This window comes from Capricornis sumatraensis, chromosome 10 (genome assembly GCF_032405125.1).
Source record: "Capricornis sumatraensis isolate serow.1 chromosome 10, serow.2, whole genome shotgun sequence".
NCBI lineage: Eukaryota > Metazoa > Chordata > Mammalia > Artiodactyla > Bovidae > Capricornis > Capricornis sumatraensis.
In genome coordinates this window covers 47,285,907-47,300,983 of record NC_091078.1, presented here as the reverse complement: position 1 = coordinate 47,300,983, position 15,077 = coordinate 47,285,907, and the positions used below count along the sequence as shown (strand labels likewise).

General features: G+C 42.6%; 1 protein-coding gene across 5 annotated transcripts in view; it reads left to right on the top strand.

Moving 5' to 3' along the window:
• The window catches only part of NEK10 (NIMA related kinase 10), a 252,892-nt gene that overhangs the window by 58,402 nt on the left and 179,413 nt on the right, over positions 1 to 15,077 (top strand). For 3 of the 5 annotated variants that reach the window (XM_068981981.1, XM_068981982.1, XM_068981979.1), the window contains exons 10-15: positions 199 to 285; positions 5,216 to 5,440; positions 8,253 to 8,392; positions 9,270 to 9,331; positions 11,236 to 11,313; positions 13,116 to 13,180. In XM_068981981.1, the coding sequence (XP_068838082.1) occupies positions 199 to 285; positions 5,216 to 5,440; positions 8,253 to 8,392; positions 9,270 to 9,331; positions 11,236 to 11,313; positions 13,116 to 13,180 (657 nt within the window). The remainder of the gene's footprint in view (positions 1 to 198; positions 286 to 5,215; positions 5,441 to 8,252; positions 8,393 to 9,269; positions 9,332 to 11,235; positions 11,314 to 13,115; positions 13,181 to 15,077) is intronic. The other 2 variants (XM_068981984.1, XM_068981980.1) reach the window with 1 other exon arrangement.

Below are 15,077 nucleotides of genomic sequence, written 5' to 3'. Positions count from 1 at the left end.
ATACTGTTATTGAACAAATTTAAATTTATGACATATAATACTTACTAAATGTTGACATTTAATGTAGCCCCACTCTATACAGCTGTATTGCATTTTGCTTCTCCTCCTGGGATAATATGAGGACTAAGATATTAAATATGTGGATGTGGTATCAATAAAAGACATTTCTCATAGTTACTAATACTTTTCAATTTGTAGTCCAGAGTGTAGGGAGAAGATAAGTGAGCTCAACATTGTAGAAAACCTGCTGATGATTTTACATGAATATGACTTGCTTTCCAAAAGGTAGGATTGCTAACAGGGGAAAATGGCAGTGTCTTATATTTGATGAAAATGATGGTTATTCTAATTATGTCATGTTACATTGTTAACTGAATATCACGACTCAGCTTGGCATGTATTTTCTATTTAATATATATAAAGTAACAAATAGTAAAGAGGTGTATCAGTTTATCTCTGGTCCTGTCTCACTTCTAGAACTGGTCATATATTCGAAATATATAAATATATGATTGTATTTTAATACTTTTGTTTATTACATTTAGTTACATCCTATCTCCTTAAGGAAAGAAACTCTATAAGTGGCTCTACTTTTAGTAATTTCAGTTTTTGTGTTGAATTAATGATTAGATTCCTAAAATCTATTTTGCTTTCAGTTCAGTTCAGTTCAGTTCAGTCGCTCAGTCCCGTCTGACTCTTTGCGACCCCATGAACCACAGCACGCCAGGCCTCCCTGCCCATCACCAACTCCTGGAGTCCACCCAAACCGATGTCCATTGAGTCTATGATGCCATCCAACCATCTCATCCTCTGTCGTCCCCTTCACCTCCTGCCCTCAATCTTTCCCAGCATCAGGGTCTTTTCCAATGAGTCAGCTCTTCGCATCAGGTGGCCAAATTATTGGAGTTTCAGCCTCAGCATCAGTCCTTCCAATGAACACCCAAGACTGATCTCCTTTAGGATGGACTGGTTGGATCTCCTTGCAGTCCAAGGGACTCTCAAGAGTCTTCTCCAACACCACAGTTCAAAAGCGTCACATCTTTGGCGCTCAGCTTTCTTCATAGTCCAACTTTCACATCCATACATGACCCATGGAAAAACCATAGCCTTGACTAGACACACCTTTGTTGGCAAAGTAATGTCTCTGCTTTTTACTATGCTGTCTAGGTTGGTCATAATTTTCCTTCCAAGGAGTAAGCGTCTTTTAATTTCATGGCTGCAGTCACCATCTGCAGTGATTTTGGAGCCCCCCAAAATAAAGTCAGCCACTGTTTCCCCATCTATCTGCCATGAAGTGATGGGACCAGATGCCATGATCTTCGTTTTCTGAATGTTGAGCTTTAAGCCAACTTTTTCACTCTCCACTTTCACTTTCATCAAGAGGCTCTTTAGTTCTTCTTCACTTTCTGCCATAAGCGTGGTGTCATCTGCATATCTGAGGTGATTGATATTTCTCCCGGCAATCTTGATTCCAGCTTGTGCTTCCTCCAGCCCAGCATTTCTTCTGATGTTATTCTGCGTATAAGTTAAATAAACAGGGTGACAATATTCAGCCTTGACGTACTCCTTTTCCTATTTGGAACCAGTCTGTTGTTCCATGTCCAGTTCTAACTGTTGCTTCCTGACCTGCATACAGATTTCTCAAGAGGCAGGTCAGGTGGTCTGGCATTCCCATCTCTTTCAGAATTTTCCAGTTTATTGTGATCCACACAGTCAAAGGCTTTGGCATAGTCAATAAAGCAGAAATAGATGTTTTTCTGGAACTCTCTTGCTTTTTTGATGATCCAGCTGATGTTGGCAATTTGATCTCTGGTTCCTTTGCCTTTTCTAAAACCAGCTTGAACATCAGGAAGTTCACGGTTCACGTGTTGCTGAAGCCTGGATTGGAGAATTTTGAGCATTACTTTACTAGTGTGTGAGATGAGTGCAATTATGCAGTAGTTTGGTATTCTTTGGCATTGCCTTTCTTTGGAATTGGAATGAAAACTGACCTTTTCCAGTCCTGTGGCCACTGCTGAGTTTTCCAGATTTGCTGGCATATTGAGTGCAGCACTTTCACAGCATCATCTTTCAGGATTTGAAATAACTCAATGGAATTCCATCACCTCCACTAGCTTTGTTCGCGTTGATGCTTCCTAAGGCCCACTTGACTTCACATTCCAGGGTGTCTGGCTCTAGGTGAGTGATCACACCACTGTGATTATCTTGGTCGTGAAGATCTCTTTTGTACAGTTTTTCTGTGTATTCTTGCCACCTCTTCTTAATATCTTCTGCTTCTGTTAGGTCCATACCATTTGTGTCCTTTATCAAGCCCATCTTTGCATGAAATGTTCCTTTGGTATCTGTAATTTTCTTGAAGAGATCTCTAGTCTTTTCCATTGTATTGTTTTCCGCTATTTCTTTGCACTGATCCCTGAGGAAGGCTTTCTTTTCTCTCCTTGCTATTGTTCTCTCCTTGGAACTCTGCATTCAAATGGTATATCTTTCCTTTCCTCCTTTGCTTTTTGCTTCCCATTTTTCACAGCTATTTGTAAGGCCTCCTCATATAGCCATTTTGCTTAAGGCAAGTAAAATACACTAAGATAGCTACTGACTTATTTCATAACCAAAACAGAAGCTAAAGTAAAATGAATCATTTTTCACTTGAACTTCATTTTGCCCTGAAAACTTACTCTATCCAGATATCTGTTATCAAGTTGCAACCTGTGTCATTTGATACTTAGTTGAGTATCGTTTGATACTGAGTTGAATAAATCATAATGTTCTAAGGAGGCAAAATAGTTAATAGAAATCCGAAGCAATAAAGCACTGACATTTAACTCATAGCAAATCCCTTGAATTCTTCTTCTAAGCCAATTTAACCCTCTTTTACCAACTGTACCGGTTGGTATAGATTTGGTTATCTGAATTCATTTGCCTAATAGATTCTGCACAGGTATTGAAAAACCAAAAATGAGTGAGACAGGGTTGCACAATGTAGGGGAGGGTCAGACACAGAAGCCATCAGTTTCACGCCAACGTTGTAGTTGACGTGGTCAGTGAGGGACAGGACAGATACCCTGGGGGCAGGGCACCTCCAATTGGAGCAAGAGGTCATTCCAAGTTTCCTAAAAGAAGGGGCAATTGCCAGGCAGTAAAAGGGACAAGCGAACAGAATATGCTTCCCCTGGAGGTGTGCAGTGATGTGCAAGCGAGGCGCCTGTGTGGGTGGGTGCAGCTGCAGCAGAGTGCGGGAGGGGTTGCAGGAAACTAGCTCAGCAGGTGGGGATGAGTTAGAAACAGCTCACACTGGCCAGCGCTTTACAGGCCAGGCCCTGCTCAAGCACTTCCCTGTGTTGACTTGTTTAATCTGAACCGTAATTCTCTTCCCATATTTTACAGATGAGACACCTTTAACCAGGTCATTGATGGGCTGTTTGTGCTAAATAGTGTGGCTTTTATCATGAACATCATGGAGACTCACAGATTTTAAGCATGATCGGATGGATTTTGTGGGAACAGTTCTTCTGATTTTAGTGTGTGGGGTGTGGAATTCAGCCACACAGTGAGATTCACTTAGAACGAGGAGGGAAGGTGTGGTGAAGTAAGTTTGAGAAGGCGAAGAATGCAGTCTACCAAAGCACATATGTTCTGAATGTCAGAGCATGCAAGTTTGGGAGGGAGAGGAGCTGTGGAAATTAGCTCAGGTAAAGGAATTGTGGGGGCTTCCCAGGTGGCACTAGTCGTAAAGAATCTGTCTGCCAATGCAGGAGACATAAGAGATGCAGGTTCGACCCCTGGGTTAGGAAGACCCCCTGGAGGAAGGCATGGCAACCCACTCCACTATTCTTGCCCCCAGTATTCATGGAGAATCCCATGGACAGAGAAGCCTGGTGGACTACAATCCATAAGGTTGCAAAGCATTGGACACAACTGAAGGGACTTAGCACACACACAAAGAATTGTGAGTCCAGATGAGAATGGGAATGTTGGAGAGCTGCGTGGCTGAGGCACTTGTATTGTGAGCATAGTTGAGCATCACTAGGATGGAGGGACAGTGGGGATAGCTACTGCAGGACTCACAGAAGAATTAGCCCCAGTGCTTGCCTCGGAAACAGGGGCACTGAAGGTTCCCCACTGCAGGGACAGGTTGGAGAGGAAGTGTCTTGGAGGATTCCCAATCTTTGGCTTGGAAATTGAAAAGGCTGTGGTGTCCTGGGTCCAGATCAGCAACATGAGAGGAAGGGCTGATCTGCAGAGAAGGATAAGGACTTTGAGCCTAGAGACAGTTAGGTGAGTGCCTGTGGAGCATCCAAGTGGCTCACTGAAAACTCTAGAGGTTGGGAGTGATGTTTGCATGAACTCTCCACGTAGGGCAGAGAGAGGGTCTGAGGCCTTAAGAATAAATGACACCATCCTGGAAGAGAGTTTGGAGTGTGAGCCTGGAGGACAGGATGGCTCTCTGAAATGTCTGTCATCATAATGTTATGTCTTATCCATCATTATCTTTTATTCTCCAGATGTTCACTGAGTGCTTCACATTTAATGTCCCTGGATCATCGTGTTTTTTGCCATCATGCATTAATGTCTCATTTTTTAAAAAGAAGATTTATTTATTTGGCTGCATTAGGTCTTCATTGTGGCATGCAGGCTTAGGTGCCCTGAGCATGCGGGGCCTTAGTTTCCTGACTAGGGATTGAACCCATGCCCTCTGCATTGGAGGGTGGATTCTTAACCACTGGACCATGAGGGAAGTTTCTGAAGACTAAAATAGAGCTTTTATATTTCTTTGATCTTGACCACAGCGCAGGCCCCATTGTATGTACTTGATGCCTATTTGCTGGTTAGTAGGTTTTTAGCCAGACCAATGGGGATACCCGTGAAGATGTGACTTAGAAAGTGGTTACAAAGGGGTAAATTTCTGCAGGTGAAATTTGGCCCCCTGCCTGTTTTTGTAAATAAAGGTTTATTGGTACACAGCTGTGCCTGTTGGTTTTTGTGTGTTGCCTGTGGCTGCTTTTTCCGTGTCAGTGTGACTGGGTAGTTGTGACAGAGACTGTAAGGCCTCCAGAGCTACAAACCCTTAGCTGTGGTCCAGCCTTTACAGAAATGCGTGCAGACCAGGATGTAGAGCATGCTAGCACCATAGTCTGTGCAAGTGAGCAGCTCAGTGTGAACCAAGCCAGGCCAGTCCCACTGAGCTGAGTGCACCCCTCTCCCCTCCCCTCCATCGCAGGCTGACAGCCGAGCTGCTGCGCCTGCTCTGTGCTGAGCGCCAGGTGAGAGAGCAGGTGAAGCTCTACGAGGGGGTCCCTGTCCTGCTCAGCCTGCTACACTCAGACCACCTGAAGCTGCTATGGAGTGTCGTCTGGATTCTGGTGCAGATTTGCGAGGACCCAGAGATCAGCGTGGAAATCCGCATTTGGGGTGGCATCAAGCAACTTCTTCATATTTTACGAGGGTGAGTCAGGGTGGCCTTTCACCTGTTTCACCCTGGTTGATGAAGGCTGGGGTCTCAGCCGCATGAAGGCAGAGTGGGCACACGCTCGGCTAGCTCCTCTCTGCTCTTGTTCATTCCTCTTCTGCAGTCATTTCTACTTGTAGTAAACAGGCTCTTCATCAGTGTTGGGGCCGTTTGTCGTTTTAGCTTCTAGGGGGGCCCTGACATGTTTATCTTTGCATCACCAGCCTCCAGGCTAGTGCCAGGAGTAAAGAAGGGCTTCACTCTGCAAATGTGGGCTGACTAGAAACCCAAAGAAAACGTTTGTCTGGCCACCCCTCTTGAATCAGTATATGCATACTGTAATCCCAACAAGTACACTAGTTGCTCCTGTTTTACTAAAATGTCTGTGTGTGCATATATGTCACACTCATCTATAAAGAGAAGGCAAAGCCCGCATGGCAGGAGCAGGTGTATAATCCTTAGCTGAAACAGGAGAAAATACTGTCCATCAAATGGTTGCATGTTACTGGCCCTGGTCCAGTTGCTCCTCTTGTCTCTCTAATCTCCACAGCAGTGCTCTGAGCTATGTGAACACCTTGCTGTCTCTCTTTTAAAAACAGAATGCAGTGACATTCAGAGCCATGAATCTGGGGAAGGAATGGTTTGTTAAGAGTTGCAAACTGAAATTCCCTTGAAGTATGTTGCAAAAATCATAGCAGTAACAACAGATAGTAGATACTGTGTGTATTACATACATGGAAGTATTGAATAACAACATCTATTGGTACCATTATTGGGAGGATTCTATTACCTAAAATTATTATAAAGCATAATTCACCCCTCTAGATGCTGAATTAAAGGTGAAAAGGATTATATCTGCCTAGAAAAAGATCACACTTATCTATAGTATGTAAATAAAGCTCATTCTAATAAAAGAGTAACATCAATTTTAACATAACATGCTATCAAATCAACATCATTCAGACTTTGTGCTTATTGTGCCTTGTAACTTGGTATTGTGGAGCGGTGTGTCATCACTTCCATTCTCTGAGGGAACTTTCCAAAGTGTAAGAATAGGCTAGAGATCTGAGCAGTAGCTTTCTTAACAATTTCTGTCCTTACCAAAACCAAGGAAAAGATGTGTAGATTGTTGACAACCTTCTTGTTTTCATGAATATCACACAAAAATCTCAAATACTTTAAATTATAAATCTTTCATTAGTAATGCGGCATGATGGGTTAGCCTAATAGTCAAAGTAACTCTGGCTGCAGATGTTTTTTCCCCACTTGAGTTTGTAGGATGATAATGTTGATGGTGATGGTGGTGATAATTTTTGTTCCATGATAGTTATTACAGTGGCTATAGGGAGCCGTCTTGGAGAGGAGATATTTTCTTGATGATAAAATTAAATTATGTAATAGTTAAGCAATATTTCAAGGACAATGCCTGCACAGAACTGAGTTTAATATAGGCACTAGTTTCCCTATTTTGTTCAAGCCGTAACTATTCTTGATAGAAAAGAGTTCTTTTACATCTAAAAAAAAGTAATTTTCCCAGTCCACTTCGGTGGTACAATGTTAGAAATCTCTTCCCTGGAAAGATGATATATGTCAACCCTTATTCCATGTTAAACATTACTCAGTGCTCTGGGAAAATTATGACCCCAGCTGGGTCAACAGTATCCTTTCAGAGCTTGGCTGCCTGGAGCTGGTACGAGGCTGCCAGTTGGTCTGCTGGCTGGAGTATGAACAGGCTGTGTTGTCAGGGTGGTGTCCAGGAGATCTAGTCATGCCCATTCACCTGCAGTCCCAAACTCAGAGGCAGTAACTAAAAGGCTCCATGCTCTTGATCAGGCAGAGTGATCCCTGACATTCAAGGTTTATCGTAATTGAAGATCACTGATGGTGACTATGCCTAGACCTGGCTCCGCTGTCTTCCCTGTGCTCCCCAAAGGAAGGACAGAGGGCCTGGGTGACTCAGGAGGAAGGCCGGGGAAACTCCATCCATGTTACATTTGGGCATATAGAAATCTAGGTAAAGCTGCTGTCATGACAAATAAATATGAAAAAACAAACAAAAAACAACTCTGGGCAGTCATGTAAAACAAAAGGCAACAAAGCAAATAAAGACAGATAAATAATCGGTTGTGGAAGATGTTACACCAAGTAAACAGAAAATCAAATGCTTTATTTTGTCAAAGACTGAACAGACTGTGAAGTTTATGAAATGAAATTGAAGGTGAGATGATAGAATAGTACAAAGGGAAGCAGGATGACTGTGGAGCTGGGAGCGATGAGAACTGAACAACGCAGAAACCCAGGACAGGGAAGAACGAGGAGTCAGTGAAAGGAAGGGCATGCCTGATGACATTACACACGACACAAGGGAAGGGGACGAGGGAACAAGAGCAGCAGGAAAATGAAGCATATGGCTGCAGAACATGTGGGTAATTAACATCCCTAAGGTAAAGAATAAAACCAAGGGAGATTTTGCAAAGCCTCAATGATCTAATAGAAGAGAACTTCCCTAAGATGAAAGAAGACTGAAATTTAATGGAAAAAGACAAATCCCAGAATGATGAAGACCGAGATGTATTCAAGTAAATGGCAGAGGAAAAGAGTTCAAAACAGAGGTGGCTGAATGGGACAGAGAGAGAGATGACTCCTACATCACACTGTACACAGAAATCATGTCTGGGTAGTTTGGAAGGTCAAACAACAACGATAACATAGGAGAACACTTTATGATCTGGGAGAGGCAAGATTTCTCAGATGGAAACCGTGAACAGCCGTTGGTAAATCGGTCTGTGCGCTGACTTTTCTTTTTCAGAGACAGAAATTTTGTTTCTGATCGTTCCTCCATTGGAAGCCTGTCTAGTGCCAATGCGGCTGGCCGAATCCAGCAGCTTCATTTGTCAGAAGATTTAAGCCCTCAGGAAATACAAGAAAATACTTTCTCTCTTCAAGCAGGTATTTATATCACATTCTTATGTTTTATTATGTGATACTGTCTAACTTTATATTATTCTAAGATTATAAGGATATTAATTAGGCCCAATTTATAACTATAAAAACTATGAAGTTAAATTCATGTGGATGCTTGAAACTTCTTGGTACCAGGGTTGGAACTGCAGGTTAACGACACCCCAAACTTTGCTAACCGTGTTCTGGACAGGTGCACAACTAGGGGTTGGACTCCTGGCCCCTTCTCCTTACAAGTTCCATGCCCTAGTGTATCAGCCCTCTGAAACAGTTCATGCTCAGATTGTAAAGGCTACACTGTATAGTGTATTTAGAGTGCACACTATTTGTCCACCCACCGTGGATGTGCACTGTGCGCCTGCTCCGTGAGGGCCTGTGCTGGGCTCAGGGCGGACTGTGCCGGCCCGCCTCCCCCAGTGCACAGGCGGCCTGGGGTGGGCGCGCACTTGGGTTACACGGAGAAGACAGGCGCCGGCAAGCACAGCTCAGCTGCCTTTCCCCAGAGATGTGCCAGAGGGGAAATCAGTGTTTTAAAACCAACTCTTAAAAAAAGTATTTCTTTATTTGGGTGCACGAGGTCTTTGCTGCAGTACACGGGATCTTTCATCTTCATTTCGGCATGTGGGGTTTTTAGTTGCATTGTGTAGGATGTAGCTCCCTGGCCAGGGCTTAAACCCGGTCCCTCTGCAGTGGGAGTGTGGAGTCTTGGTCACTGGTCCACCAGGGAAGGCCCAGGAAATTAGTGTTTTTTGAGGAATGACTCTGCCAGTGAAGTTCTCTGAGGCAGGGAGTGAGAGTGCTGGTGTAACCATGCAAGTGCAGCCGTGGGCACGAAAGACTTGGTGTTTGGTGGTTTTCATTGCAGCCTGCTGTGCGGCCCTCACGGAGCTGGTGCTGGACGACAGCAACGCCCACCAGGTGGTGCAGGTGAGAGGGCGGGGTGCCGGGACCGCGCCACAGTGCAGGGAGCCCACTGCAGGCGGCCCTGGTGTCCCAGATCGTGGCCTCTGTGCTCCCAACAACGTGGTCTTAAAATATTGTAATATCTTATCTAACATGTAGGATTCCATTTTATATTCTTGTCCTTCCCCTGTTAACTCACTTAGCTTTCAGAGAACTGCCATGTAGTTGACTGATGGTGTTTATTTCTTATATTATATGCAGTTATTTCATTCTCTTTATCCTTTTCTAAAAAAGCTATTCTGATCTGCTTTAATTTGGGGCACACAGGATGCCATGAGCCAAGGATAACAGTAACTTTAAGAGGATATCAAGTTGTTTAGGATATAGCCCAGTAGTGGGATGGCAGGGTCATATGGATGAAACACAGCAAACAAAATATTTATTGCTGACAGACTAATTTCACAAAGCACACAAAGCATAATTCAGTAACCAACTTACTACATATAGAGTCATATGTACGTGTGTGTGTATAAATACACACATTTGTATACAACCCTTTAATCTGTTTCTGTTATAAAAGTTACTTTCTGTTTGTTGGATTTTACAGAGGAAACTTTTTTTTGGGAGGGGGGTCAATACATCAACTTAAAAATATATAAATTCATAATGTTAGTAAGGATCAGGTCAGCAGTGATGAGAGTCCCTGAGGAGTTCAGCAGGTCAGGGCGGCTGGTGAGGCAGGGGGAAGCTCAGTCCCATTACTGTTAACTTGCTGTCTTGGCCTCTGGAAAAGTATTCCACCTAAGCTTTGACTTTGTCATGTATAAAACAAGGAAACCGTAAGACTAATTCACATAATAGCTAGTAAGTCAGAAAGAGAAAAGCAAATATCGTATATTAACACATATATATGGAATCTAGAAAGATGGTACTGATAAACCTATTTGCAGGGCAGCAATGGAAATGCAGACACAGAGAACAGACTTGTGGACCCAGTGGGGGAAGGAGAGGGAGGGACAAATTGAAAGAGTACCATGGAAACATACATTACCATATGTAAAATAGGTAGCTGGTGGGAATTGCTGTATTATGCAGGGAGCGCAGACAACCTCTGTGACAACCTAGGGGGTGGGATGGGGTGGGAGTGGGGAGGGAGATTCAAGAGAGAGGGGCCATGTGTATACCTATGGCTGATTCATGTTGATGTATGGCAGAAACCAACAATACAATATTTACAACAATATTATAAAGCAGTTATCCTCCAGTTAAAAATAAATTATTTTATAAAAGACTGAATGTAGTAAGGCAGGTAAAACTCTGCACAGTTATAAATGTCCATGTAGAGAATTTAGTAAATTATGTATCTAATAGATAATACAAAAGTACCAGTAAGGCAATACATTTTGTTCATTTCTCCATGTGTATATTTGTATTAGAATAAGTCTAGAAAGATGTTGTTTATACAAATAGCATTCATTTTTAAAAATATATTTTCTCTTTTCTATACTAATTTATCTCCATGTATTGTTTAATTAACAAAACAATAAAGGGAGAACTATGTTATATATTATAATTTTTATAAATTATAATTTTATCTATTATAATTGCATTTTATAATTTTATATTTAAAATGTAAAATATAGAGATATTTGGATCCCTTAACTCTGCTCCCTTTTTGGCTCCTACTCTTTGTTTTTAAAGTATTTAAATCACTTTTAATTGATGTACTTTGTTATCATCTTTAATTACAGTTGAAATTTTAAGATGTGATTATACCCTTTGATGTTTAAACACATTATATTAACATCTTTAGTATTGTCCTGTAATATTTACTCATGGTTCCAAAATTATACTAACAGTTCTTCTTTAATGTTTTAAAGTTGTTCTTTTTTTCTTGCTCACTGATAACATGGCATTTATTCTTCCAGGAAAATGGTATATATACAATAGCAAAATTAATTTTACCAAACAAACAAAAGAATGCTGCAAAAACTAATCTATTACAGGTAATAAACATATCTATTATTCTTTAATATCAAGTTACTGGAATCTGGGGAAATTTTGATAATATAAGTTATGATTTTTAGAACTTGTAGGTTAGCACTGGTCTCCTGTACTGACCGTGAGGGAAAAATACCTGGTAAGAGAGGCTGGAATGGAAAGAAATGCTGTTAAAACAGCATAAAAGATTTAATAGTAGTTTCTCCATAGGGAGATAGGTGATTTTATTTAGATATTTCTTTGCTTATCCATAAGTTCTGTTTTAAAAATATTGCTTGTTTATCAGCAAAAAAAAAGGGGGGGAGGGAATTATGTGCTGTATTTAAGCATGGAGCACAGTCACTAGCCTTTCTCCTTTACAAAGGCAGACTTGTAAAATGGATCTCAGTAGATGAGAAGGTGCTGGCTGGGTGAGTGAGGGGGTGGAGTGGACACCCCTGACTCCTGCTCCAGAGTGGATGAGCATACGCAGAGAAGAGCACGGACGCAGCACGAGGGCCTGGCAGCTTAGAATGTGCTTAGGGCAGGTGTGTGGGGGCGGAGGTGGAGGGGGACTGCTTTGGGAGAAGGGGCCTGGTGGGTAAGAAGGGGTCTCATTCTGCAGGATGTTATATGGACACCAGAGGGCAAGTGTTCCCCGAGACACTGGAATAATAATATCAGATTCAGAGGAAGCCTTTGCAGCTGTTGAAGCTCCTCCCTTTTTTCAAGTCATTAGAAAAGGAAGTAAAAAGTGACGTTTGCCTTCAAGCTGACTTCAGGGCTCTCACCCAGAATGATCATGAGACCCTCAGAGAATCTGTGGTGGTGTCTGTGGGCTGGCAGACAGAGCTGCCACTGAGAACACACGGGCGGGGGATGGCTGTCTCTCAGGCAGCACAGAGGCCTGACCTTGCGCCAGAACAGGACGAGTCCACCCTCTTCCGGACGTGCACCCTGTTAGGTCATCAGAGGGTTTTAAAGAATTTTTATGGAAATTCTCCCAAGACACACACAGGTTCCCCACTTCTCACAGCCACTTCCTTTCTCACCAGGCTCCTTTGTGTCATCTTCTTATCTGCTTGACTTTTCCAGGCTGTTTTGTTTGTGACCATTCTATACTTAGATCACTGATTTTATGAAATGATTTCAGACTTGAATTCAGCAGACGCTAGTTAACCTTGTGGTGGCGTTGGGTACAGGTATAGCTGCAGGCCCAGGGCTCTCTTGCTCTCTTTTCTCAGCACTGCAGAATTTCCAGTGTTTATTTTTCTCTGGTGAACCCTTACAGGCCTCTTTTGAGTGCTCTCGGATAGAACTGTAGATGGTTCTGTCTGGGGACTGCCTTAGACTTTACTCAAGTAACCAATTTGTCAACTTGGAGTCCACTGTGCCTGTGGATATTTTTATATGTCATCATTTCTAGGGTTTATTTTCTCATGAAAAGTATATAAATATTGAGGCATACGCAGCAGGCTAGAAACAAAATAAACCTTGAGCTCCTGGAAATCTTGTGACATTTGGTTTTCTTGGCACGGGAGTTTTATTTCTTGTCTCTGTGCTCCTTTTGTACATTCTAGAAAGGAACTGAATGACAGGCACTGAATCAAGGCCCAGACCGCTAGCCTTCCGCAGTGCAAATGCTTTTGAAACACAAGAACTCCGGTGTTTCTGTTACCTGTTTGCAGTTACGAGCTGTGGCTCCCACAGGCACCAGGCATGCTCACTGTAGAGCCACATTAGTGTCCACTTCATGATCATTCTAGCCTGAAAATGTTTTACTTTCTTGAGCTACCATTTGAGAATCACATATCCTTCTATTTTCCAGTGTTACGCGTTCAGAGCCTTGAGGTTTCTCTTCAGTATGGAAAGAAACAGACCACTCTTTAAAAGGTATGAGCTTAGAGAAGTTTGGGTGATCCATGATCTTTAGATTCAACTGTTTCCACAGGCCTGCTTTATATGCAAACAGTAAGAAAAGAAAAAGTCAAAATGCAAAACATGTGTCCTCAGACTTCTTAAAATCCACAGATAAAGCAAAGCAGCCCTAAGTGATAACACCGAAAATTCGCAGAGTGACGAGGAAGCACACGAATCAAATCAGTACAGCTCTTTTCATTACCTGTGACTGCTGCAGTGTTCAGTTTCTCTCTTTTTTAAGACATTAACTTTTAAAGTGATGAAATAAAAACATGTGCTTGTTTTTGCTCTTCAGAAATGTCCAAAGTTGATCTAGTCATTTCCTTTTTTAAAAAAAATTTTGGCTGTGCTGGGTCTTTGTTGCTGCTCACAGGCTTTCTCTAGCGGAGGGGAGCAGGGACTGCTCTCTTGCTGCAGAGTACAGGCTCTAGAGCATGGGTTCAGTAGTGGGGGCCCATGGGCTTCGTTGCCCCCTAGTATGTTGGATCCTTCCTGACCAGGGATCGAAGCTGAGTGCGCCGCATTGGCAGGTGGACTCCCAAGCACTGGACTTCCAGGGAAGTCCTAATCACTGCCTTTTAATCAACAGAGAAGAAAATACTTATCTGGATGCTCTTCATAGGATAGAAATTCATTTGTAGGGTGGGAAGCTGGATGTTCCTGGATCACAAGACTGTGTGGTGAGCATGACAGAAAAGCCACCACCTCAGGAAGCAGACAGTGGTTACCCACAGGTGTGGTCTGTGCGCCATAGAGGTGGCAGGTTAGTCAAATCAAAGTCCCAGGTTCTTAGTAGAATTTTATTGATAAACCAGAATGGAAATAAAACCCTGAGTTAATTGAACATCTTTTGTTCAGAATGGTACATTTTGTGTTTTTACTCTAGTTCTATATGACACATATTTAGGGGAAAAAAGGAAATATTAAGTTATTCATTGTTGTTATTCAGGCACTAAGTCATGTCTGACTCTAGGTGACCCCATGAACGGGAGCATGCCAGGCTTCCCAGTCCTCCACCATCTCCTGGAATTTGCACAAACTCACGTCCATTGTGTCAATTTCAGTTTAGTTGCTCAGCTGTATCCAACTCTTTGTGACTCCATGGACTGCAGCAGGCCAGGCCTCCCTGTCCATCACCAACTCCCAGAGCTTGCTCAGACTCATGCCCATTGAGACAGCGATGCCATCCAAGCATCTCCTTCTCTGTCATCCCCTTCTTCTCCTGCCTTCAATCTTTTCCAGCATTAGGGTCTTTTCCAGTGAGTCAGCTCTTCACATCATGTGGCCATAGTATTGGAGTTTCAGCTTCAACATCAGTCCTTCCAATGAATATTCAGGACTAGTTTCCTTTAGGATGGACTGGTTTGATCTCCTTGCAGTCCAAGGGACTCTCAAGAGTCCTCTTCAACACCACAGTTCAAAAGCATCAGTTCTTTGGTGCTCAGCTTTCCTTATAGTTCAATGCTCACATCCATACTGACTGCTGGAAAAACCATAGCTTTGACTAGATGGCTCTTGTTGGCAAAGTAATGTCCCTGCTTTTTAATATGCTGTCAAGGTTGGTCATAGCTTTTCTTCCAAGGAGCAATTCTTTTTTGATTTCATGGCTGCAGTCACCTTCTGCAGTGATTTTAGAGCCCCCAGAATAAAGCCTGACACGGTTTCCATTATTTCCCCATCAATTTGCCATGAAGTGATAGGACTGGATGCCATGATCTTAGTTTTCTGAATGTTGTTTTAGGCTAACTTTTTCACTCTCCTCTTTTACTTTCATCAAGAGGCTCTTTAGTTCTTCACTTTCTGCCATAAGGGTGGTGTCATCTGCATATCTGAGGTTATTGATATTTCTCCTGGCAGTCTTGATTCCAGC